Genomic DNA, 26,063 nt, shown 5'->3' on the forward strand with positions numbered 1-26,063 from the left:
ATGACAGACATCAACCAACTACAACCACTGAACTACAGGCTCCTGACTTGGGACAGGCACATACAGTATGTGGCGGTGTTAAACATGTTTGTTAGCGCTCAACCCTCTCCTAACCTGGGACAGTTTTGTTACAGCACAAAATAAGAACAAATAATAAAAATCAGTTGAAAAGGGCTTAGCTCATCAGATCGATACAAAACAGAAAACATCTAACAAAAACACAGACCGGACGTGGCAGGGTATTTATACATCCTTAAGAAACAAAAAAGGACACAAAGTACAGATCTGAGAGTAATCGCAGTTTCTGACAGCTAGTTCAAATCCAATAACAACTAATAAAAAAATAATTTATCTGAGACTAAAATATCAATCAGTACACACCGAACATCTAATAGATTATGTGTAAAGACGTCATTTAACAGTCAGAAAAGACATGACCTTGCAATTGTGCAATGCCAAAATATAGGTATCAACAGATTGTATAGTACCTTGATGTGTATAACAATTATATTAAGTATGATTTTAATTTATTGATAACAAAATCAATATTTATACCAATAAAAAACAATATTCAAAGATATGATAACAGTGTGCAATTGGTAACCTTTTAAAATAAGTTTTTTTAAATGATTGATAAGTTTACCCGGATCGTTTTTAATTTACATGCATACAATTTCTATTTATATTATTTTTGATAAATACAATATTGCATAAGTAGTGGAAATAGATCTTCAAGTGAGAGAATGTGTTTGTGACTTCAGGGAACATTATTTGGATATAGATATAAGAAGATATGCATGTTATGGTCTCATTGAGATTTCCCAGACCTTCATTTAGCACATTTTTCAAATCCTTTATTAAAGAATTAAGCTAGTAAATTAACTTCAGAATAAAATACTAAATTGGACGAACCAAACTAATTAAAATATATATCTCCGATTTCGTTATACTTATATGTGTAATAGCACGTTAATATAGATATGGGGTTTGAATACGATTGCTGGACGAACGCGTTCAATCTTAGAATCAAAAGAAGACTTACAAAAAAATATTAAACAAATTTGGAGAGTACTGTAATATATGAAGATTAAAGGTAAATGTTAATAAAACCAAAGTCATGGTATTTTCAAGGGGAAGGGCTAGTGCAGATTTGAAGTTTTCTTTAAATGCATGGGACAGATATATATAGATATAGCTCATGAATTTAACTATCTTTGAAATACTATTAAGCAGGACCGGCAATTTCAGTAAAGCAATTAAAAAGCAAGCAGAGAAGGCAACAAAAGCAATGTATGAGGTTTTAAAAAGAGGGCGCATTCATAATTTATCAATCGAATGTCAAGTAGAACTGTTAAATAAAATGGTAAAGCCAATTCTTTTGTATGGCTCAGATGTATTGGGATTTTGTAAAAATATTCAATGCATCGAAAGGGTACAATTACGATTTTGTAAAGTTGAACTTTATCCACTCCAATTTATATGATTTATGTTGAACTTGGCATTTACCCTGTTCAACTAGTTATCAAACTAATTAAAAAATGATTGCATATTGTACACGACTTTTATCTGGAAAGGATTCAAAACTATCTTATTTAGCGTTTCAATTATTATACAAATTGTCGGTCAACAATCATTTTGAATCGCCATGGTAAAAGTTTATAAGTAATGTTTTCATTAGATTACTCTCACTTTATTTTTACAATATTAATCACTTTGTTTTTACAATATTAAACACAAAAAGGACAACGAGATGGATCGTGTGTATATAATCTATCCTTTATTCAAGATTGATTCAGATGGCGCTTTTTAATCGTTTCCTGTTTATCCACAGAATACGACGAACAAGCGTGAAAATTTATAACTGACTCGTTACTTTGTGGAGAGTTTATACCTCAAACATTTCATAGGTATTGCCCAATCAAAAAGTCCTTTGTCTCATCTTATTATTTTAAAACAAAACAATTTCAGAAAGTCTCCTCGATACTCTAATGATGTTCAAATCAAATCGAACTTGCAACTGTGTCAAAATTTCTAACAATCAAATTATCAATAGGACCTTTATGCATACATTTTGTACATGTAGACCAAGGATTTGTATAGTCTCACTCTACAAATCCTTGACGTAGACAAACCAAAAGTGAAATTACTTATAGATCGGCTTTGTTAGATGAAAAAGATCGATTCTGCAGTATCAATCCTTTGATCATTTTATTGCAATTAAATATATTCAATCTTAGACTTAGGTTCATGTTTAAAAGAATGAAATTATATACAGGCTACACCTAAGTCTGATAACTTATTTCATTTGTCAGAATGTCTGTTCCTTTTTTTAACATAAGTTAAGGGAACAGACTTACCAGACTAAAAAAATGTAAAAAATGGCCATGTTTACACCAGCATTTTTACAGGATTGAAATTAAATAATTGAGAATGATTTAAATGGTAGCAGTGTCTAATTTTGTAACTTTACAAAGCATTCTTTTTAATATTTAATAGATTTCTATATAGTCTGGAATAGCCATTTAATAGGTGGATATTACATGTACCTCAATTCACATATACACACAATTCTGTTAATTTCAATTGTCTGGTATTCCATTCATTACATTAACATATTGTTCAATGAAAGGACCAACCTGCCAGCATAGTAATCTGTCATTTGATATACTGGAATAACAAATTAATATATATGTTATTTTCTTCATAATGTATAAACATTAATTGTGTGTGTCCAAAGTGCATTTCTTGATAAATCTTCAAGATTTTTTTTTTAAATTCTTTAAATGAAATTTGCATGTTGTTTTTGCTAATTTCATCTCCAGCTTTGATGTTTGCTCATTAATATTAAGGACATGTAGTTGATGCATTAATTTCAATTTAAGGAGTTTAACTCCGCTGACTGGTCTCATTTTTGTGGCGATTGACCTAATGATATGTGCAATGACAATTGACATGTGGGGGAGGGGGATGTTTTGTTACCTTCTATGGCAGACGAACTTTGAGATTGGTGCATTCTCACATCTAATGCCGCACTTCGTGATAGAAATTAAGAAAACTGACGCCTCCCTACTTGACGTACATAGAAAGTGTGAATTTTCAGCTCTTAAAGTTATTGTTATTTTTCTGTCATTTCCTTATTTCTTACAACACTGGAGCTGCTTGCTGGTCTAGCATTATCTGAATCAAAATATGTATTGACACAGATTATGCTCATCAGTATAAACTTCTGGCATTGAATGTTTAAATGGACAGAAAGAAACCAAGGAACAGAAATAATTTGAATTTCTGCTTTATGCCAAATTATGGTTAAATTTTACCGTGGGTAATACAAGGGAAAAAACCCTTGTGACAGAAACTAACTATAAACATGGTTATTACTAAGGCTAGTACATGAGGCCTGGACTCATTATTTTCAAACCTGTGAGTCCAATGATGCATCAAATTGTTAAATGTTGTATCCGTTGAGCCAAGATATCATTTTATAGCATAAGTTTAAAATTAATCTAAATTTGATGTCATTTACTTGTTCTCTTTTATAATTGAGACTTCAATAATAAATTATTATAAATTATATGATTTCAGTTCTTGTTTGCTGATAAAGCAAAAAACATTTGTTACAAATTCACAAAGATATCATGATTGATATCAACAAAATTGCTGGACAAGATCTTAGAAGCTGATGCCTACATAACATTTGTATGTGTCTATTGTTTAGATTTCTTCTTTTTTGAAACCACAAATTTCATGATCTGTCATTTCCTAATCAAATCATGCCCTAAGCATGCTTAGCATGCTGATTGTCTTAAGCACTCCCAAGACTCCTCACCTATTTTTTGTGCCTCTTCCTGCAGACATTTCTCTTTTTGCTTTATGTCAATCTAACCCCTGGATTTTATATATTTGACATGATAAATGTAACTTATTCTAAACTGATGCCTTGAACTTGTGTATATGATTGAAACAGAAAGAAAATCAGTAAACAAATATTTTTGCAGATGACCAATTCAACAAGTTTAGATTACAATTTATTTTGAATTTGATCAACACAGTTTTGATATGTTCAGTGCTGGCCAAGATCATGAAGATAGTTTAAATTAAAATTTTCAAGTTCTTTGAATGTTAGTTCGTGCACATTTTGTTTTATCTTTTTAGATGACCTGATTTGCAGAGTTAACAATCAGTGATTATGGCACCAAACAACCCATTACCAATATGGGGTAATGAAAAGACAATGAATTTAAATCCATTAATTTTAACTAACATACAGTCATCACCTTACTTTAAAGTAAATTTATATGAACTGAAGACGTACCATGAAGTTATAGACGAAATATATTATAGAGTAAGTATATGCTGTAGTATATATTGCACTTGTCTGTCAATATTGACATGCATGAATAACTCAACTTCTTTTGGTAAAGATTGCAGACAATGCCGACAAAACCTGTATATAACTGGCTTGATAGCTATAGTGAGTAAAGCAAGTTCAGCAACATATATTTTAACTAAAAAATTTAAATAATAAATTTCCAAAGTTAAAATCCTTTATAACCAAGCTTTTGTTGAGTAAAAAATGCACCTTATGGTTTATTGTTATGAATAGAAGTATTGTTTGTTTTTGAAATATGAAATATTAAATTAAAATAGTTTGTTGCTTAACTTTTTTTACTCAGTATATATCAATCAACTTTAGTGCAGTTGGGTGAATTTTTTTTTATCACGGCCATGACCATGTCAATCAATGATTAATAATATTACTCAAATACTAAAGTTATAAAATAATGCTGATGCATATACCTATAAACTTTTGTCAAGAATTAAAATTATTTTATCAGCAATTACAAGTTGTGCATGGCATATGAATCTTATTGATCTGTTCTTAAAAAAATAGATGGTAAAATTCAACTACATTTATAGACAAAGGAAGATAACTTAAATTAAAAATATTTTCTAAATGTGTTCCATTGAAATTCAATGTTTAATTTAAGTTCACATTGCATGAAAGCAATCTTGAATCTTTAGCTTCAGTGCTAAAAACCACTTTTATAATCTGTTGAGTCTCTCACTAGTTTAATGTACATATATGTTGCATTTTGAATGTCTTCATTTTAAGACTTGTTCTCATGTCATAAAAACAAACTGATTCACTTTGTTCTCTATTTGTTTCTCCTAAACAAACTACTTTACTAGCTGAAAGTCACTGAAAGTGACAGTTTAATTGCAAGAAAAGATTTTATCTGTGATATTTTGTGAAATAAGTAAAATTCAAGTATAAGTACTCTATAAATGCACAGTTTCCCTGTCTTACAAATTTATTCCAGTCATAGACTTTGCAGACCTCATATCCAAATATGTAATATATTTATACCACCATCAATACCACCTGGGATGAGTTTATCCATAGTAAAGGTGACTTTGTAAGAAAGGATGATGTGATAGTTCTTGAAATCTATCTGGCCTTCTGACATGCAAGGCAAAATTTGGCCCGCTAGACAGGCTCTTGCATGTTATCAAAGAAATATCTTGACTAAAGAAATGATTGCAAAACTGTTGTTAATTATATTGTTAGTCAAACAGTATGTATTTTAAACCAGATAAATGTAATTTTAGAGGTTGTCTGACACACAGTCTTGTAATTTGGACACAATGTATGTCTTTGATTTAAGGATTTGATAATACATGTATGTACAGTGATTCCTTGCCCTGCTTTGGCTATACTTTTACTCTTTTTGTTTTATAAGCTCTTCATTTTTTGGAATAGATTTTGGACTTTGATATAGTTTGGCCTCGAGCATCTCTGAAGAGACATTTATTGTCAAATTGCGCATCTGGTGCAGTATATTTGGTAGCGTTAATGTTATTAAGAAAATTTGCCTTGTAATTTGTGGTGATAGTATTCACCCCACAACTCCATTTATGTATAATATTAAAGAAATTTATTGTTTTCAGGTTGATCATTTAGAACCATGGGAGAAGGGCAGCAGGAAAACTGCAGGACAAACAGGCATGTGTGGTGGGGTATGTGTTTAGATAATTAAATAAGGGAACATGATATTGCTGCTTACTGAGTTAAAAAAAGTTAGCAAATCAATATGTTTAATTTTATATTTCAAAAATAAACTATTTTTCCTAGTATAACAAGAAATAGAATATTGTAGCAAAGAAAAGAAACCATAAAGTGCAATTTTTACTCTAGCAGAACAATTAATAAAATTTATTTCCGCAAATTTGTTTCGCCTTAAACAATGAGAAAACACCATAAATGTATAGTCGGCTTCAAAAGGCCCTGACATGAAATAAGTAAATTGATTTGCTGCATGCAACGGTTTAAAATTGAAATGATTCAAAATTGCAAATTCTGCAGGAATTGCAAATTCCACAGGAATGACCATTCAAGCTTCGATTTTGAGAAAAAGACTGTAAAAGTGAAAAATTTGTACAAAAAAAGAAATTATATACATTGTATTTTCTGTTGTATGTTTAGGTCAGGGGAGTTGGAGCAGGAGGAATTGTTTCTAGTGCTTATTGTTTATTATACAAATTATTCACCCTGAGACTAACCAGAAAACAAGTCAATGGATTGATAGCACACTCAGATTCACCTTATATTAGAGGTCTTGGGTTTATGTACATACGGTAAGTAAGATCGGCTACAAACGCAATGTCTTATATAAAATCCAAGGGTCTCCAAGAATATTATACAAATGGTAAGAATTCATTTTTGAGTAAAAAAATACAGAAATGCGGTGGCTTAATGCATGACAGCAATTATTAATAAGGATAACAATTTTCTCTCTCCAATACATGTGACTTATGTAGAGTTTGCATGTCCCAAACTTTGCAGGAAGCCGTATAGGCCTAAAGACTTGAAATGAAAAGATTAGGGCCTATTCCTTTATTGGGGATCAGCACACCAGGCAAAGATAGCCAAATTCTTGCCCTAGAATTTCAGATTTTGCTTTCAATATGCAGAGCTAGGATTTTATTGTCATAGATTCTCCATGCTATACACAACTTACTGGCAGGTTCAGGATAGTTATTCGAATGTAAAGTTTGACATAATTTCAACTCTGGTGGAAAAAGTAAATATTGGTTTAAAGCATAAATTTTGCCTGACAATAAGCCACTAAAAGACCTGACTGAAATTTTTGGTAAAAGGTTCTTTTTCATAGCACACATCAAACACATGGACCTGTACTATAAAATGGGGAAATTAATGCAAGCAACTATTGTTGATTCCTGACAAACATCCAAATTAAGGCATTAATACCATGAAGTACTGTAATCTTGGAATTTTCGCGCCATCTTTTTTTCGTGATTTTCCGACAAAACCTAGATTCGCGCCGTTTAGAATTCGCGATGTATCGGTGTCCTACATAATTTTTTTTAGAAATGATTTGGATAATGTACAGTTTTAATACATGTATTTAAATCAATAGATAAAACCAATCAGAAATCCTTTTTGTCTGTTCAGATTTAAATATATTAGCCTGCTTCAAATATTATGTTTGCTTTTAAAAACACATTCACGATAAACAGTGAGATATGACCTAATTAAGAGTGAATTAAATGCTGACAGAATTACTGGTAATTAGTAAATCTTTTGATCTAATTGATCTGTGCAACAGATATAAAAGATAATCATTTTAAAAATAATTGACAGGTGTCATTTACATAAATGCAACAATAGTTGATTATTCAGCAATATCTGTAATGTCCTTTTGCTACATGAGATAAACATTATCTTTTCTTTAAAAGCAAAGTTATAATTTGCGGTATAAATATGTCGTCTTTAAAACCGATCTTTTCAATTAGTAATCTACATATCCTATTGACAAACGATCATGTATGGTCTTCCTGTTTGTGTCTGGATTTCCTTGAAATATTCGCAATCGTTTTATTTTCGCGTTGCAACTCTTACCGCGAATAAAGCGAAAATAAAACTGCTGGAAAATTTCCCTGTTTACAGTAATAAAAATTTATAATTTACATAAAATTGTGAGATTTTTTACTGTATATTGAACATCCTTTAAAAGTGTTTGCATTACATTCTTAGTCAACAGTACTTGGGTATCTCTAACTTAGGATAAGTTATTTATTTTCAAAATTAAATGTATATTTTGAAATTAATGAATATAATTTATACATGTTTACCTGCAGTACTGTACAGAAAGAGAAATAAAACTTTTTAAACAGAAGTCTGGTAGATATGGAATAAAAATTTGATTTTGAGATTCCAATGATATAGCATTGAAGAAGAGTATCATTAATAAGTTTATAAATCTATTCTCAGGTATACACAAGATCCCAAAGAACTATGGGATTGGTTTGAGGATTATTTAGATGATGAAGAGGTGAGTCAAAACACACCAACAAAAATGTCAGACATTCAATAAGAAAATCCTGCAGTTCTAAAATCAATTCTGTTGTACAAATATTTATAGAGTTTTGTTTAAGAATGTGATTCTATGTAGTATTTAAAAAATTACAATGTGTTGGGAAATTGTAGAGTACAAATGTGGTATACTGAAGATGAAAAAAAAAGTGAAAACGTAGATCAATTAAATGTAATTTTAAACAGAGGTACAAATGTACTAGGCAATTACTTGCAGTTCACTTAATTACAAATATTTGTGAAATTTAGTTATATAAGTCCAAAATGAACTGCAGGTTAACATTCATACACTAAAATCACACACACAAACATAAAAATGGAATGTCAGAGTCCAGCATTATTTAGTGGTGAGTATACTGTAACTTTAAGTTTTTTCTTCCTTTGGGAAAGGGGGAGTGGAGGGAGTTACTCTATTGTCAAGGTTATTTTGGGAGGAAGTGGATATAGTTTAAAAAAATTCAAATTGAGATTAAATTTATATGTATTCAGAATTTTATTACAGTATCCTTGACTTAAATTACATTTTTTTTAGTTGGGATAGGGAGAATGGTCAAGGAAATAACATCTAATAACAATATCTGTAAAAGTAAAAAAAGCCATTTAATTATGCATTATGTATGTATAATGTATCACGGTGTTCAAGACATTTCCATGAAATTGTACTCTATACTAATTTTCATGTATGCCACAGAATATTTTGAAATATTTTGAAAAAATCATATAAAAGCAATCTAATATTTAGCAGCTGGTTAAAATAAGAAACTTATGAATTTGGCTAAAACTTTCTCTTTAAAGTTTGTGAAGTGGGTTTAACAATTATCTTAATATTAAAAGAACTTTTTCTTTTGTAGAATGTATTATAGTGTGTTTTCAGGGGAGTTGCTCTAGTTGCCAACAAGTGGTTAGCTCTGACAGAGAAAGGCTGCTGGACCTCAACTAGAGGTTATAATATGAGCCCAAAAACAGTTATTTATATATATATCTTTTTAGAACTTGTACAGTATAGTAATAGTTTCATTTGGTTGATTGATTTTAATTTTTTTTCATAAAGTTCATATACTGGTACATAAATGATGCATTAAATGATATGTTTATCTCTAACAAAAAAAAAGTAAGTTATAAACAACTATTTAAAGCAAACAAACAAGACAGAACATAATTTGTCGATAACAAATAATGTGATATTTTGACAACACACGTCTCATTGCTAAAACTAAAAAGAATATCGTTAAAAACCTGGAGCTAACAGCAAAACAGTGAAAAATGTAGGGAATATTTGTGTTAATATACCAACATCAAACATTGGTAGTAAACTAAAATTGTTTATGAATCAATTTTCAGGTGAATATAATTTTGCTAGATATCCTCAAACAAGTATAAAATTACGTTTTTTTGCTTTGTTCTCCGTAACTAAAAAATGTTGCTTCATGACAATAAGTACCAACATCCATTTGTGTTCCCTTGACTCACTGCTAAACAATGGAACCAGCTAGAACATTATCTTTTGTGGCGGAAACAAAATGATCACTTAGTGATAATTTGAAGTATGAAATTTATTGAAGATGGTTTTCAGTGAGTTCATGGAAGTATCTGTTTTGGAAAAAAATGTTTTGTTGAAATTGAATGTATACAGGGCTTGGTTTACTTTCAATTCTTACCACAGGTAGCTAGAGCAAAACCCAAGGTACTTGTTATGTTTTTCTGGTATTGACCATATCAATGTCTTTTACAGGAAATTGATGTTAAGGCTGGAGGCGGACATAAAATAACCATTGGTCATATGGTACGACAATGTCTAGTTAAACTAGAATGGTACAGTACTCTATTTCCCAGAATTCCTGTGCCTGTTCAGAAAAGTATAATGGAGAAAATAAAGGAAAACCCACCCAAACAGGAGGAAGAAGAACACAGTTCAAGGAAAGGATCCCCTAAACATATACCTGATGGTGAATTATCATTTGGAGAAGCTGAAAAACATGCTCAGAGACGTCCCAGGTAATTCAATAATTTTTAAAAAGTGTCACTGAAAAATAATTTTGTAAATAAAATTGAGAATGTGTCCATGGGACACAGATGATGCCCCAGCTTGCATATAACTTTACAATGAGGCATAACTCCAGAATGATATAAGTGACACCACCCAAATTCGAACTTGATCTGAGTTTTGTGGTAATAAGCATTGTGTATAAGTTTCATAACATTTGGTTGAAGCAAACTAAAGTTAGAGAACGGAAGCGGAAAATTCAGCAGTTTTTATACGACCGCAAAAAAATTTTGTGGTCGTATATTGGTATGACGTTGGCGTCGTCGTCGTCGTCCGAATACACATTGGTTTTCGCACTCTAACTTTAGTTTAAGTGAATGGATCTTTTTGAAATTTGACCATAAGGTTAAATACCACAAAAGGAAGGTTGGGATTGATTTTGGGGGTTATGGTACCAACAGTTAAGGAATTAGGGGCCAAAAAGGGGCCAAAAATAAGCATTTTCTAGTTTCCAGACAATAACTGTGGAACGGTGTATGGATCTCTCTGAAATTATACTACAAGTTTCCATACCACAAAGGGATGGTTAGGATTTGCTTTGGGGGGTTATGGCTCAAACCGTTTAGGAATTAGGGGCAAAAAAGGGGGAAAAACAAGGTTGTCCTGGTTAATGGACAAATACTTTAGTACAAAACATAATTTAAAGCAGTGTAAGGGAGATAAATCAAATACATCATTGAAATTATCTCCCTTACACTGCTTTTAAATTATGTATAAAGTAATGGTTAATGAACAATAAAGATAATTTAAAACAGTGTAAGGGAGGTAATCCAAATACAACGTTTTGGTTACTTCCCTTACACTGCTTTTAAATTATGTTTAAAGAAATGCATATTTATAAAGGAAGACCAGTAAAAATATCTGCAAATGTTGCATCTTTTTTTTTACAAAAAAATCCATATGAAAGATTTGACACTATATTTTTAATTCTATTATAAAATAGATTAAGTTAGCACTATGGTAAATTTAAATGGGTAATTATGGTTGCCAACTCCATTGGAAATTTGAATTCAGATTTTGACCATATCTTGAGGGAAAGAATTTTTTTGGGGAAAAAAGGGGGGGGATAAAAAGAAATTGTGGGGGGTCAATTTTTTCTCATTTCAGATTTCAGAAATTAAAAAGAATTATTCTTCAAATATTTTTTTTTTTTCAAATTTCAAATATTGAAAAATTTCAAGAAGTAATCTTTAATTGCACAGTATGGCGCATTAGATTTGTAAAATCTTTGATCACATTTATTTATTTGTTATGCCGAATCTAACAGTGTATTTAGATTTTTAATTTTGGGTCCAGTTTTCAAATTGGTCTACATTAAGGTCCAAAGGGTCCAAAATTAAACTTTGTTTGATTTTAGCAAAAATTGAATAAATGAGGTTCTTTGATATGCTGAATCTAAACATGTATTTAGATTTTTGATTTTTGGACCAGTTTTCAAGTTGGTCCAAATTGGGGTCCAAAATTAAATTTTGTTTGATTTCAACAAAAATTGAATATATGGGGTTCTTTGATATGCTGAATCTAACCATGTATTTAGATTTTTTATTTGTGGACCCCGTTATCAAATTGGTTCATATTGAGGTCAAAAGGGTCCAAAATTAAACTTTGTTTGATTTCATCTAAAATTGAATTATTAGGGTTCTTTGATATTCCAAATCTAACCGTGTATTTAGATTTTTAATTTTGGGTCGTTTTTTAAATTGGTCTACATTAAGGTCCAAAGGGTCCAAAATTAAACTTAGTTTGATTTTTACAAAAATTGAATTCTTGGGGTTCTTTGATATGCTGAATCTAAACATGTGTTTAGATTTTTGATAATGGGCCCAGTTTTCAAGTTGGTCCAAGATAGGGTCCAGTATTTAAACTTTGTTTGATTTCAACAAAAATTGAATATATGGGGTTCTTTGATATGCTGAATCTAAACATGTATTTAGATTTTTGATTATGGGCCCAGTTTTCAAGTTGGTCCAAATTGGGGTCCAAAATTAAACTTTGTTTGATTTCATCAAAAATTGAATTATTGGGGTTCTTTGATATGCCAAATCTAACCGTGTTTTTAGATTTTTAATTTGGGTCCCGTTTTTTTTAAATTGGTCTTCATTGAGGTCCAAAGGGTCCAAAATTAAACTTAGTTTGATTTTAACAAAAATTGAATTCTTGGGGTTCTTTGATATGCTGAATCTAAACATGTGTTTAGATTTTTGATTATGGGCCCAGTTTTCAAGTTGGTCCAAGTTTGGGTCCAAAATTAAACTTTTTTTGATTTCAACAAAAATTGAATATATGGGGTTCTTTGATATGCTGAATCTAACCATGAATTTAGATTTTTTATTTGTGGGCCCCGCTATCAAATTGGTTCATATTGAGGTCAAAAGGGTCCAAAATTAAACTTTGTTTGATTTCATCAAAAATTGAATTATTGGGGTTCTTTGATATTCCAAATCTAACCGTGTATTTAGATTTTTAATTTAAGTCCCGTTTTTTAAATTGGTCTACATTAAGGTCCAAAGGGTCCAAAATTAAACATAGTTTGATTTTAGCAAAAATTGAATTCTTGGGGTTCTTTGATATGCTGAATCTAAACATGTGTTTAGATTTTTGATTATGGGCCCAGTTTTCAAGTTTGTCCAAGTTGGGGTCCAAAATTAAACTTTGTTTGATTTTAACAAAAATTGAATATATGGGGTTCTTTGATATGCTGAATCTAACCATGTATTTTGATTTTGGACATTGGACCATAATAGGTAAATTAAAAAAATTCAAGTTTTTAGACCACATTCTTTCTGTGTCAGAAACCTATGCTGTGTCAAATATTTAATAACAATCCAAATTCAGAGCTGTATCAAGCTTGAATGTTGTGTCCATACTTGCCCCAACTGTTCAGGGTTCGACCTCTGCGGTCGTATCAAGCTGCGCCCCAGCGAAGCATTTTATTCCATATATAAAGGGGCATAACTCCAGAACGGTAGGAGTGTGACCACCCAAATTCGAGGCAAACTAAAGTTAGAAAATAGAAACCAATTTTGGTACGAATGGACAAGGGTAACACTTAATGCTCCCTCCGGTGACGACAGGGACATAAAAAAAATTAAAATGACTTAAAAAAAATTGCAGATATGATGAAAATTTATTCCAAAACATCTCAAGGGATAAATACAATAATATCACCACAGAAAGAACAAAGAAAATGGAATGTTGCTAATGAATATCAATTGGATATGGCTTAGAGAAGTCATATTCAGAAGTTGTTCTGCCAAAAATGAAAAAATATGAAATTGAAAATACTATATAACAATTTCAAAAATGTACATAGACGTGTTTAACTGCATATTGCTAAGGATCTCCAAGTGTTTTGCTTTTATATGTTTTACATGTTATTTCTTTGTACTTACTACTTTATCTTTATATAGAAAGAGGTTATACATTTTTAATACCCTTTGGACAGTTCATATCTCATTCTTAATCAGTCTAACATTGTTAAATTATTGAAATGCTGCCGGGTTGATCACCAGTGCTTTTGCTTGACTTTAATATATTTTTTTCCAGTCCACCACCTACAAGGAGAGGATCACCACCTGTTAAACGTCCTTCAAAAGCCAGGTCTAGATCTAGATCACCACATATTAAAAAACGTTCATCAAAAGCCAGGTCTAGATCTAGATCTCCACGACGTAGATCACCAAGAAGATCACCTCCTAGAAGACCTAGGTCTCCACCATACCGGCGTCGTTCACCTCACAGAATATATCGTCCCAGGTCTCCTCCAAGACGCCCACAAGTTGATGACTTTGCAAGAGAACTAGAAAGGGAAAAGGCTAGACAGAGAAGAGAGAAAGAGAGAAGGTCACGGTCTCCTGTCATTCGTCGAAGATCAAGATCTAGGTCACAGAGTAGAGAGAGGAGAAGAAAATCAAGATCTCCTGATAGAAAACACCACCATAAAAGTTCACATGATAAACATTCAAGACATTCATCAGAAAGAAAACATGATAGATGAAATTATATTTAGACCTCATTATCATTATCATTTGTTGTTTAATTATTTGAAAAGACAGGACTGAATCATGATATGTAAAACCTTTCCAAAATATACCTTGGATTATGATGCATGATTTAATATTTGAAGATATAGCCTAACTTTGACAGGTTCTTTAATTGTGACTCTGTGTTAAGTGAAAATAGTGCAAAAAAAAACCAGAAAATAAAACTGTCTTTGGGTCATCATTTTGTCAGTCAGTGAATGTTTTTTTAATGAAGTAGGACATTTGAAATATTTTGTTAAACACAAGTTAAGTCATAAAGGGATTGTGATAATATAAACATCTTGTCCATTATAGATTGGGAAAAGTCTGTGTTGAACTGTTCATCAGAATTTGATCTGTATCTCGAGCCTAAAAAGTTGCATTGGGGTTTTTAAAGCTAATTACTGAGATATTTTTGTACTAACACATGTAGGTATGGGTAGTTGAGATCAAAATAACTTTTAATAGGAAATACTGTTCATGAAAATTTAATGAGTAATTAGATTGAAGAAAACTGCAATTAAACATCTCCATACAGCCTTTTTATGAGATCTCTTAAATGCATAGATCTTGTCTTTTTTTAACTGCATTGAAATAAAACATGTCTTGTTGAATGTATGTAATCTGATGGTTGTGCATCCTTATATCTTCAGATAACACTATAAATGATCCAATCGACCAGGTCTGATAAATATCTGACTTTTATGTTATTACAAAAACCATCAGGTGCAAGTCCATGTAAATTTTTTATAGTCTAGTGGCTGCTTTGTATAAGGGATTTTTTCTTTAAAGATAATCTGTAAAAATGATAGATACTCTAATTACTTTATGAAGTTGTGTCTTTCTGATGAAACTGGACTTTGGCTTAATTTGATTATTACTAATCACAATACATTATTCAGGTAAAGCAGTTTTAGAAGTTAGGTTACTTGAATGAAAGAAATGAAGAAAAAAACCCTAATCTTCCAGCATTAACTTTGGTTTGTTAATGCAAAGGACTCTTAGAGATACTATAGGATTTTTCTATTATCCGATTTTGTTTAAGGTAGCAGATTAAAAAGAATGTCAAACTGGTAAATTGGTGTTGTTTTAGTTCAAAGTGCCTGTTATTGTGTAAATGTCCATTACTGAAGAAGACAAGTAGACAATGAGAAACTTGAAATATTTTACTTATTCTTCCATAAGTCTCAGATCCTTTGCCTTCAACATGTTCAAAGAACCATTTGGACGTAAATGCAGAATTTTGATAGGAGCCAATCAAATGTTTAAATTCAGGTCTTTATCGTTTAAATTGTCATTTACTGTCATTTACTGTTGTTTATGACATTTGTCAAGCAACTTTGATATACCTCTTTAATAGGTTGTCTATTTGTTATTATTTTCTGAGAAGTGGACTTGATAAACACAGACCAACAGTCAAGAAAAACTTTATGTATGCCTGCCACAGCCTACTACATTGTACAAATTTTTCTTTATAGAAAGTTCGAATTATGATCATATCTCATCCACTTATAGTCAATTGGGTCATAAAAAAAATATTTTATTGTTTTAGCTATTCTATCATCCAATATTGTTTATAGTATTTTAATGTTTTTAGAAAACTGAAAATGTGGGAAAATTTCATTTTCATTTTTAACCAGTCATGATGATATGTGCACAGTGAAGAAAACTTGTTTTAAAATGTCAGAATAAATGATTTTTATATACATCTATCTTTACTTTTTATACACCAGTTTATGGGAAGTATTATGGTATACCTTTGACCATCTTTCCGTCTGTTGTCAACACTTTGGACAATAACTCAAAAAAGCTCTCAACAGTTTCATGAAACTTTGGTGAAATGATTATATCTATTGATGTTAGCTCCCTTTTGATTTTTACAAATTTTAGATTTTATGTTACCAGAGTTGTGGAATTTTGTTTATAAAAAAAATGGGTGATTTTCCAGTTTTCTGACTATAACTCAAAAATGCTTTGAACAATTTTCATGAAACTTTGGTTAATTGTTTATGATTTTAAAAACTTCTGATTTTATGTTTTGGAGTATTGGGACTTTATTCATATAAAAGGGGAAAATTCCAGTTTTCAGATAATAACTTAAAAAAGCTTTGAGCAGTTTGACATTGCAGAGTTATTTAAATTTAATCTTTGAAAAATTGTAGAAAACTATCCATTTCTTACACTTTCCACTGTTATAGAATTTTATTAGTCCCCTACCGACGAAGTCGAAGGGGACTTTGGTTTGCACTCTGTCCGTCTGTCTGTCCGTCTGTCCATCCGTCAGTCCGGCAAATCAGCTTTCCACACTTTTTTTCTTCGTTCTTGAAGATATCGATTTGATATTTGGTATATAGTATTCCCATGACAAGTTATAGATCAAGTTCGAATTTTGTTCCAGTCTGATGATATAGTCCAGAGTTATGGACCATAACTCTGGACCATATCTAATGTTAGAGTACTATGTTAAACCATATTTCTGTACAAAGGGAGATAACTCATTTTTTAAAAGACATTCTTTTGTAAATTATTTGAAGAATTTTTTGGCAGGTTTGTATGTTATTTTGTATAAACTAATTTTCTGAATGCTATATATATAAAAAAAATTATGAAGTGAAATCCTTTATTTAGATAATAATCTATTTTTATTAATGTATATATTACATTACATTGTGTAGATAAAAATTGTTGACATTTTATAGATAAGTTACAAATCTATATTAGTTTGTGACAAAAGAAAAGAAAAAATATTTGGAACTATTAATTATATTTGATTATAATTTGAAAATAGATATACACTGTATTACATCATATCTAATCTTCGAGAACTATTAATTATATCTAATGTTAAAGTGTTTTCCACACTTTTTTTCATCATGCTTGAAGATATTGATTGATAATTGGTATACAGTTTAATCATGACAAGTTACACAGATCAAGTTCGAAATTTTGTTTCGGTCTGATAATTTTGTGCAGAGTTATGGTCCTTGGACTTGAAAAATTCATTCATTTAATCAGTTTTCCTCACTGTTTTTAGTCATGCTTGAAGATATTGACTTGATATTTTCTTATTCATTCAACAATTGTGGCCACAAAATTAAACTTAAAAGTTAGCCTAAATAGTGCCAAATTATTTATGTTTTGTGTCAATGGGTAACACTGTGTAAGCATGTTGGTTTTTTTTTTTTTTTTTTTTGAGGGGTGGGGGGGGGGGGGTCTATTTGAACAATGTTAACAGTATTTCTAGTTGATCATGTAAAATCATTTAAAGCATAAAGACTAACAAAAAGGGCAACGGGCGTATCATGCGCTCATGGCGCAGCTCTTTATTTAGTGGCTGAGACCAGGTCAGCAACTGCCATTATTTGATGGATGTTTGGCTCTTTCAACCAGTTTTAGTAATAAACTTTAAAAAGATTTACCTTACAATTGTTTCAGCTGTATGACATTTTGTATGATATCATCTTGTAAAATATGTTTAGATTCTGTTTTCATGAAAACTGCTGAGTATGCAATGGATGAAATAAAAATAGGACATTCTATGAAAAACAAGTCTGTCTTCATAAACTTTGGAGATAACAGTATTGTATATAAAGCTTGGTCTACGTAAAACAGGTTTTACTGCCACAAATTGAGTTTACCTACTGACACTTATAGGAGCTAGGTAAAAAGATATTTACAACAGTAAAACCAAATTATATGTAGGCCAAGCTTAAGATACAATACAGATATCTCAATTCTAATGAAAAAAATCACAAATTGAAAATTCCACTTGTCTTTTGAACTTAACAAGGATGATGCCATCCATAATTCTGGCTTTAACATAAACACCAGACATTTGTTGGCTTATGTACGAATCAGAATAAAATAAAATTTGACAAAAAGGATAATTTCAGGTCAGACATCTGCCTATTTGGTTTATTATTGAAGAAATCGCATACCAATTAATTCTGAAATTCAAAATGGTGGCTCCCCCTAGTACAGACTGGTGGACTGTGGAATTTTAATACCCCATTAAACTATATGATGTTGATTAATCAAGATAACATGATACTTTTAAATGCTCCCAATTACTCAAGATACATGATACAACTATACTAGATCATTTAGAAAGCAAGAATGTCTTTTGATATTAAAATTCATGAACCATTCAATTACAAACGTTACAAAATATCAAAGAGAAGTAAACTTTGCATGCTAGCTTGATTCTTCAATTTATCCCCTCTTAGTGAAGTTTTGGAAAGGATGAAGTAATGTTGTGGTGTGTCAGTAAGTCTGCAATACTTGTAGACATCTCAAAGGTCTGGTCTGGCATCTAATCTTCTTCAAACTTCTTCTATCATGTATAGTGTTGGAATCTTAAATAATGTTAAGGTCAAAGGTTAGGTCGATCATTACTTAGAATAAAGATTTATGGTATTGTAGATACTAGTATCTAATAATTGATTTAATCTTCATGGAACTTTTGTAAAGAGGAGAGAACTTGAATCTATAATTTTAAGGTTATGGTCAAAATATGAACGAGATCAAAGTTTGTAGACTAGATCTTCAGTGATACATAGAATCATTATAGACCATTGTCAAATATTCATGACAATAACTTGAGGTTTAAGTTCAAGGTCACACCATGAACAAGATTTGTAGGCACCACAGAGTTCCAGTCTTAGTTTATCTTGCCTCAATATAATCCAGTTGGTAGAGCTTGAATCCCATTTATAGCTCTCTTTTTTTATGTCTTTCGGGCCATGTGAGCTATTGCCATCACCTAAGGTCTGTTTTAATACGACCGCAAAAAATTTGCATCCGTTCATGTCGTCGTCGGTGGCGTCATTGTCGTAGTTGTCCGAAGACACATTTGGTTTCCGGACAACAACTTTAGTTTAAGTGAATGGATCTCCAATTTTACCAGAAGGTTCAATACCACAATTGGATTGATTTTGGGGATTATGGTACTAACAGTTTAGGAATTAGGGGCCAAAACAAGCATTTTTGTAGTTTCCGGACAATAACTTGTGTGTAAGTGTATGGATCTCTCTGAAATTGTACCAAAAGGCTCCATATCACGAAGGGAAGACTGGGATTGAGTTTGGGGGTAATTGCCTCAAACGTTTAGAAATTAGGGGCCAAAAAGGGGCCAAAAAAGCATTTTTCTAGTTTCCAGACATTAACTTGTGTTTAAGTTTATGGAACTCTCTGAAATTGTACTTTTTTCATGAAAAGAAAATAATCTTCAACACTTTTTTAATTTATGGGGTTCTAACCTTGTATTACTGTTTTGGACATTGGGCACCATTTTTAAATTGGTCTACATTGAGGTCCAAAGGGTCCAAAATTAAACTTTGTTTGATTTCATCAAAAACTGAATTATTGCGGCTCTGTTTTCAAATTAGTCCATATTAAGGTTTGAAGAGTCCAAAATTAAAGTTTGTTTGATTTCAACTTAAAATTAAATTTTTGGTGTTTTTATGCTCCATTATGTTTTTCGGTATGTGCGTTCGTACGTTCGTCCGTCTGTCCCGCTTCAGGTTAAAGTTTTTGGTCAAGGTAGTTTTTGATGAAGTTGAAGTCTGATCAACTTGAAAATTAGTACACATGTTCCCTATGATATGATCTTTCTAATGCCAAATTAGAGGTTTGACCCCAATTTCACGGTCCACAGTACATAGAAAATGATAGTGCGAGTGGGGCATCCATGTACTGTGGACACATTCTTGTTTTACATGCTGAATCTAACCATGTTGTTAGATTTTGGATATCAGACCACACTAGGTAAATTAAATGTCCCATTTCAAATTTTTAAGATCTGACCACATTTATTTTGTGTCTGAAACCTATATTATGTCAAAAATTTTATCACAATCCAAATTCAGACAGTATCAAGCTTGAATATTGTGTCCAAACTTGCCCCAACTGTTCAGGGTTCACCCTCTGCGGTCGTATAAGGCTGCGCTCGGTGAAGCATTTTATTGTAATGAACTTGATAACGTCTCCTCTTTAAACACATCCAATTTCAGCCAAACTTGGGCATAAATTAATGATCCTTATGGCAACTTGTAAAGAGTTTGTCATATTTGTTCGTGCTAATCAACTAAGTAAACCATGGTTAGAAATATAACATAAGGGTAAATAGTAAGTAACTGTTTAACATATTGAGATCAACAATAAAGAAAACCTGACTGTGCAAAAATGACGTAAACTGTTTACCGACTCCGTATGAGTAGCTTTTTTCTTGAAAACTATTATAGAGAAACTAACCCGCAAAAAAAAACAAAAAAAACAAGAGTGCACACGCTGAAATGTCTCGCCTTCTATACTGACCATTGATTTTATGTTGATAGTCCTACATATAAAGTTTTACTACAAGTATCACAACAACATTTATGATCCAAGAAAATGAAGTCAAGGTCAGATAAACCTAGACGAAAATACATGTACACCTTTAATATAATCATTTCCATACACAGAATATAGATGACCTATTGCTTATAGTATAAAAGAAACAGACCAAACCATGGAAATTCTATATTGACCAATGAACCATGAAAATGAAAGGTCAGATGAACCCTGCCAGACAGACATGTACACCTTAAAATCATTCCATGCATCAAATATAGTTGACCTATTGCTTATAGTATCTAAGAAACAATTTTAACCAGGAAAACTGAACATTGACCAATGAACCATGAAAATGAGGTGAAGGTCAGATGATACCTGCCAGATATGACACATACACCTTACAATCATTCCATATACCAAATATAGTTGACCTACTACTTAAAGTTTAAGAAAAACAGACCAAAAACACAAAAACTTAACATTGAGCCATGAACTATGAAAATGAGTTCTAGGTAAAAAAAAACCTGCCAGACTGACATGTATATCGTAAAATATTTCCATACACCAAATATAGTTGACCTATAGCATACAGCATTAGAAAAACAGACTAAAACACAAAAAATTAGCATTGAGCAATGTACCGTGAAAATGAGGTCAATGTCAAATAAAACCTGCCAGACTGACATGTACATCGTAAAATATTTCCATACACCAAATATAGTTGACCTACTGCATACATTATTAGAAAACAGACAAAAACACAAAAACTTAACATTGAACAATGAACCATAAAAATGAGGTCAAGGTCAAATAAAACCTGTCAGACTGACATGTACATCGTAAAATATTACCATACACCAAATATAGTTGACCTATTACATAGAGTATTTGAAAAACAGACCAAAACACAAAAACTAACATTGAGCAGTGAATCGTGAAAATGAGGTCAAGGTCAAATAAAACCTGCCAGACTGACATGTACATATTTAATATTTCCATACACCAAATATAGTTGACCTACTGCATACATTATTAGAAAAACAGACCAAAACACAAAATTTAACATTGAGTAACGAACCATGAAAATGAGGTCAAGGTCAAATAAAACCTGCCAGACTGACATGTACATCGTAAAATATTTCCATTCACCAAACATAGTTGACCTACTGCATACAGTATTAGCAAAAAAGACCAGAACACAAAAACTAAAATATTACCACTGAACCATGAAAATGAGGTCAAGGTCAGATGACACCTGCCAGTTGGCCATGTTCACCTTACATTCATTCCATATTATACCAAATATAGTAGATATATTGCTTATAGTATCTGAGATATGGACTTGACAACGAAAACTTAACCTTGTTCACTGCTCCATGAAATGAGGTCGAGGTCAAGTGAACTGTCTGACAGGCACGAGGACCTTGCAAGGTACGCACATACCAATATAGTTATCCTATTACTCATAAGAAGAGAGAAATTAACATTACAAAAAATCTTAACAAAACTTTTTTTTCAAGTAGTCACTGAACCATGAAAATGAGGTCAAGGACAATGGACATATGACAGAAGGAAACTTCATATCATAAGGCATCTATATACAAAGTATGAAGCATCCATGTCTTCTACCTTCGGAAATAATAAGCTTTTAGGAAGTTAGTTCACTCCGCCGCCGCCGCCGCCGCCGCCGGATCACTATCCCTATGTCAAGCTTTCTGCGACAAAAGTCGCAGGCTCGACAAAAAAAAAACGGTAAGATAAGATCTACAAATAAGTAAGCATAACCAAGTAACTTCTTTAAAATAAGCTTTATTGCTCTAAAGTGACGATTTTTAGGAATTTATTTACTACTAGTATGTTAGAATCTATAATATTTAGACAGAAACTGTAAACAGCAAACATGATCAGCAAGATAATTTCTACAAATGCAAATGCCCAATTAAAGAATCAACTAAATCTTCTCATTAATCTGTTTTTGACCAACAAAAAATCTTTACCACACTGATTCTAACAACAGTTATAATTCTGAAATTATTGCGAAAAATGCGACTGAGTGAGTATCGCAAGATCAAAATTATCAATTGACCTCATAGAGGTTATTTCCCTCAAATGACGAATTTTATCCATGTTTACCCCACCCAGATCAAAGGTCTTATGAGATACAAAGTATTCATATGTTGTTCGAAGTCTATCGCCACCAGTAAACGTTTAAAAATCTACTCTGAAACTACCAGGCCAATTACACCCTAAATTCGGCCACAATAATCATAAGAATACCTAGTTTAAACAGTGCGTCTGATTAACCTTCCAGCCAACCTCATTGAACGCTGTAGTTATAACAAAGTGATCGAATTCAAGTACTGTCTATTACCCCCAACGAGAAAATCTTGCATGGACCAAAAAGTTAAGAACGTGAAGATATAAATTTTGTCCATTTTGACAAAAATTGTCAAACAACTCAACAATTGTCAGAATAGGTAACAAAAGAAAATAAGCAAAATGACAATGATACATAATTGTCTGTATGTTTGTTGATGGGTAGATTTTGTTTTTGACTGGCTTTTTATGAGTATATCTTGCGATGGTATTACAATTTTATTGTTGATGACTTTGTGGAACATTTGGAGTCTGGTTTTTATCCTGCGTTCTTGTAAGGTTTGCCAATAATGAATTTAGATTTTCTTGCATTTCAGATACACTGCTGGTATTGTGATATCTGTTGCAAGTATATCGTGCAGCTCTTCTTTGTACTTGTTACAATTTATATATATTTTCTGAGGTGTGTGGATCCCAAACTGTGCAGCAGTATTATAATTTTGGTCTAACTATAGTTTGGTAGGCTCTTTCCTTTACTAATTTTGAATTAATTTTTAGATTTCGTCTGATGAATGATAATGATTGATTTGCTTTTGCTGCTGATTGTTGAATGTTCCATTTGAGATCTGAAGAAAGTGTAATGCCTAGATATTTTGCTGGTTGAACTTGTTCTAGGATATGACCATGCATGTTGTAATAGAAATGTATTTGTTTTTTCTTTGTTGACACTCTAAGGATGTTACATTTGTCCGTGTGGAATTACATGAGCCAGTCTTTCTCCTATTTTATAGCTGCTTCGATGTCTTCTTGAAGCTTAATGCAATCATTTTGGCAGGTTATAGGCCGATAGATTATGCTGTCGTCTGCAGAGAGTCTTATTTGGCTGTGTTTTAGATAGTCCGGTAGGTCGTTAATATATATGAGAAAGAGTATTGGTCCTAGTATATTGCCCTGAGGAAACACATGATGTTACTGGAATTATTTCAGAAGTTGTGTTTTCGAGAAGGACTGTTTGGGTTCTGTTGGAGAGGAATGATTCGATCCAATGAGTTGCCTGATCCGAGATGCCATAGTGTTGTAATTTGTAAAGTAGGCGTTTGTGTGGCACTTTATCAAATGCTTTGGCAAAATCCATGATTACTAGGTCAGTTTGTATGTTTTTATCGTTGTTTTGAGCAAGTTGGTGTACGAGAAAATTACTTGTGATTCACATGATCTTTTAGCTCTGAATCCATGTTGTAGTTCATACAATATTTTATTTGTTTCTAGGTGTTTCATCATGTTACTAGCTAGTATATGTTCAAGACATTTGCACGAGATGCAGGTAAGTGATATCGGTCTGTAATTTCCAGGATGATGTTTGTCTCCTTTTTTAAATACTAGTGTAATGTTAGCATGGTTCCAGTCTGAAGGTACTTTGCCTGTCTTTAGAGATTTGCTGAAGATGATAGTAAGAATACCTGAAGTTATTTCGATGTTTTCCTTCAGTATTTTGCCAGCAATAGTATCTGGTCCTGTAGCTTTGTTGGTGTTTATATTTTTTATTAGTTTATATACTCCTTCACGGCCGATGTTTACTTTTTCCATTTTAGGGTGTGAACTAGGTTCTTTCGTTGGTATATCTATATTTATTTCTGATGTGAAAGCTGATTGGAATTGCTTATTAAGGATGTTAGCTTTTTCAGAGAGGTTTGTACGAAGGGTACCTTCACTTCGTAAGGATGCAATGCCGGTGTTCTCATTTCTTTGGATTTTGGTGTATAAGTATAGCTATTTGGTATGCTTAATGAAACATTGTTGGTCTGGTTCTTTTATGTCGATGTCAAAGATCATATTTTCAATGTATGCCCAGTATGCCAGCTGAAGGACGCCTCCGGGTGCGGGAGTTTCTCGCTGTGTTGAAGACCCATTGGTAGCCTTCGGCTGTTGTCTGCTCTATGGTCGGGTTGTTGTCTCTTTGACACATTCCCCATTTCCATTCTCAATTTTATTTTCTCATTTCTTTTTGGAGTTTAGTCTTTATCTCTTTGTATTTGCTGTTGTAAGATGAGTCATGATTTTTCTTTTTGTAAAATTTGTTTTTTCTTTCTAATGAGTCTTTTTAGGTCTTTGTTTACCCATGGTAATTTAGATTTTTTTCCTATTTCTTTGATTGGTTTGTTTTTGTTGATGGTTTCTGTCGTTTTGGTTTAAAAGGTAATCCACAGATCATCGACAGTCATATTTTTTTGTTCACTTTTAAATAATCGTTTGTTATTATGAGCTCTTTCATTATGTTCTCCCAGTTTGCTTTTTTGTACATAAGTACTGTATGTGGGTGTTGTTTTGGTGATGGTAAAGCAAAATTTATCTCACAGAAGACAATGTCATGGTCACTTCCTCCTATAGGTGGGAGGGTCTCAATTCTGTTGACAAAGGATGGATTTGTCATGCACATTAAGTCTAATGTTCTTTCTCTTTTTAAGACGATTTTTACATTTTATTGCAATTTTGGATATAAGAGATGAATAGAAACAGTGATTGACAAAAAGGACACGAAGGACAAGATCTACAAATAAGTCAACATGGCGGAAATCGTCAGTCAATTCGTTGTAGGAATTGTTGCACTTGAATGACTTTTTACCCATTTTTGAGTTTCTGACAGGGACATGAGACGAAGAGCAACTATTAATAACAAACATGATCTGCTGGACAAGATATAAAATCAAGTCAGTCGACTCCTCGAAGGAGTTATGATTTTTTTTTTCCATTCTTATTTTGTTTCCTGAAATTTTTAACAGATGAAGAAACTGTAAAAGTAAAAATGATAAGCAAATTAAGACATACAAATAAGTATTACGATCGAAATCTTCAGTTGACACCTTAAAAGAATTACTGCCCTCAAATTACATCAATTACTTTGTCAAACCTTCATAGAATTTTATGAAACTTTGGCAGAAGCCTTTTTATGATT

General features: G+C 32.0%; 1 protein-coding gene across 1 annotated transcript; it reads left to right on the forward strand.

Annotated features, from left to right (window-relative positions):
* Positions 1–1,781: 1,781 nt before the first annotated feature.
* Positions 1,782–16,167, forward strand: LOC127730215 (pre-mRNA-splicing factor 38B-like). Its single transcript, XM_052238501.1, has 7 exons — positions 1,782–1,907; positions 4,153–4,342; positions 5,950–6,018; positions 6,485–6,636; positions 8,294–8,354; positions 10,128–10,390; positions 13,986–16,167. The coding sequence occupies exons 2-7, from the start codon at positions 4,187–4,189 to the stop codon at positions 14,434–14,436; spliced, it is 1,152 nt and encodes a 383-aa protein (XP_052094461.1). The 5' UTR covers positions 1,782–1,907; positions 4,153–4,186; the 3' UTR covers positions 14,437–16,167.
* The last annotated feature ends 9,896 nt before the right edge of the window (positions 16,168–26,063 follow it).

The sequence above is a fragment of the Mytilus californianus genome, unplaced genomic scaffold (assembly GCF_021869535.1).
Source record: "Mytilus californianus isolate M0D057914Y unplaced genomic scaffold, xbMytCali1.0.p SCAF_2, whole genome shotgun sequence".
NCBI classification, from domain to species: domain Eukaryota; kingdom Metazoa; phylum Mollusca; class Bivalvia; order Mytilida; family Mytilidae; genus Mytilus; species Mytilus californianus.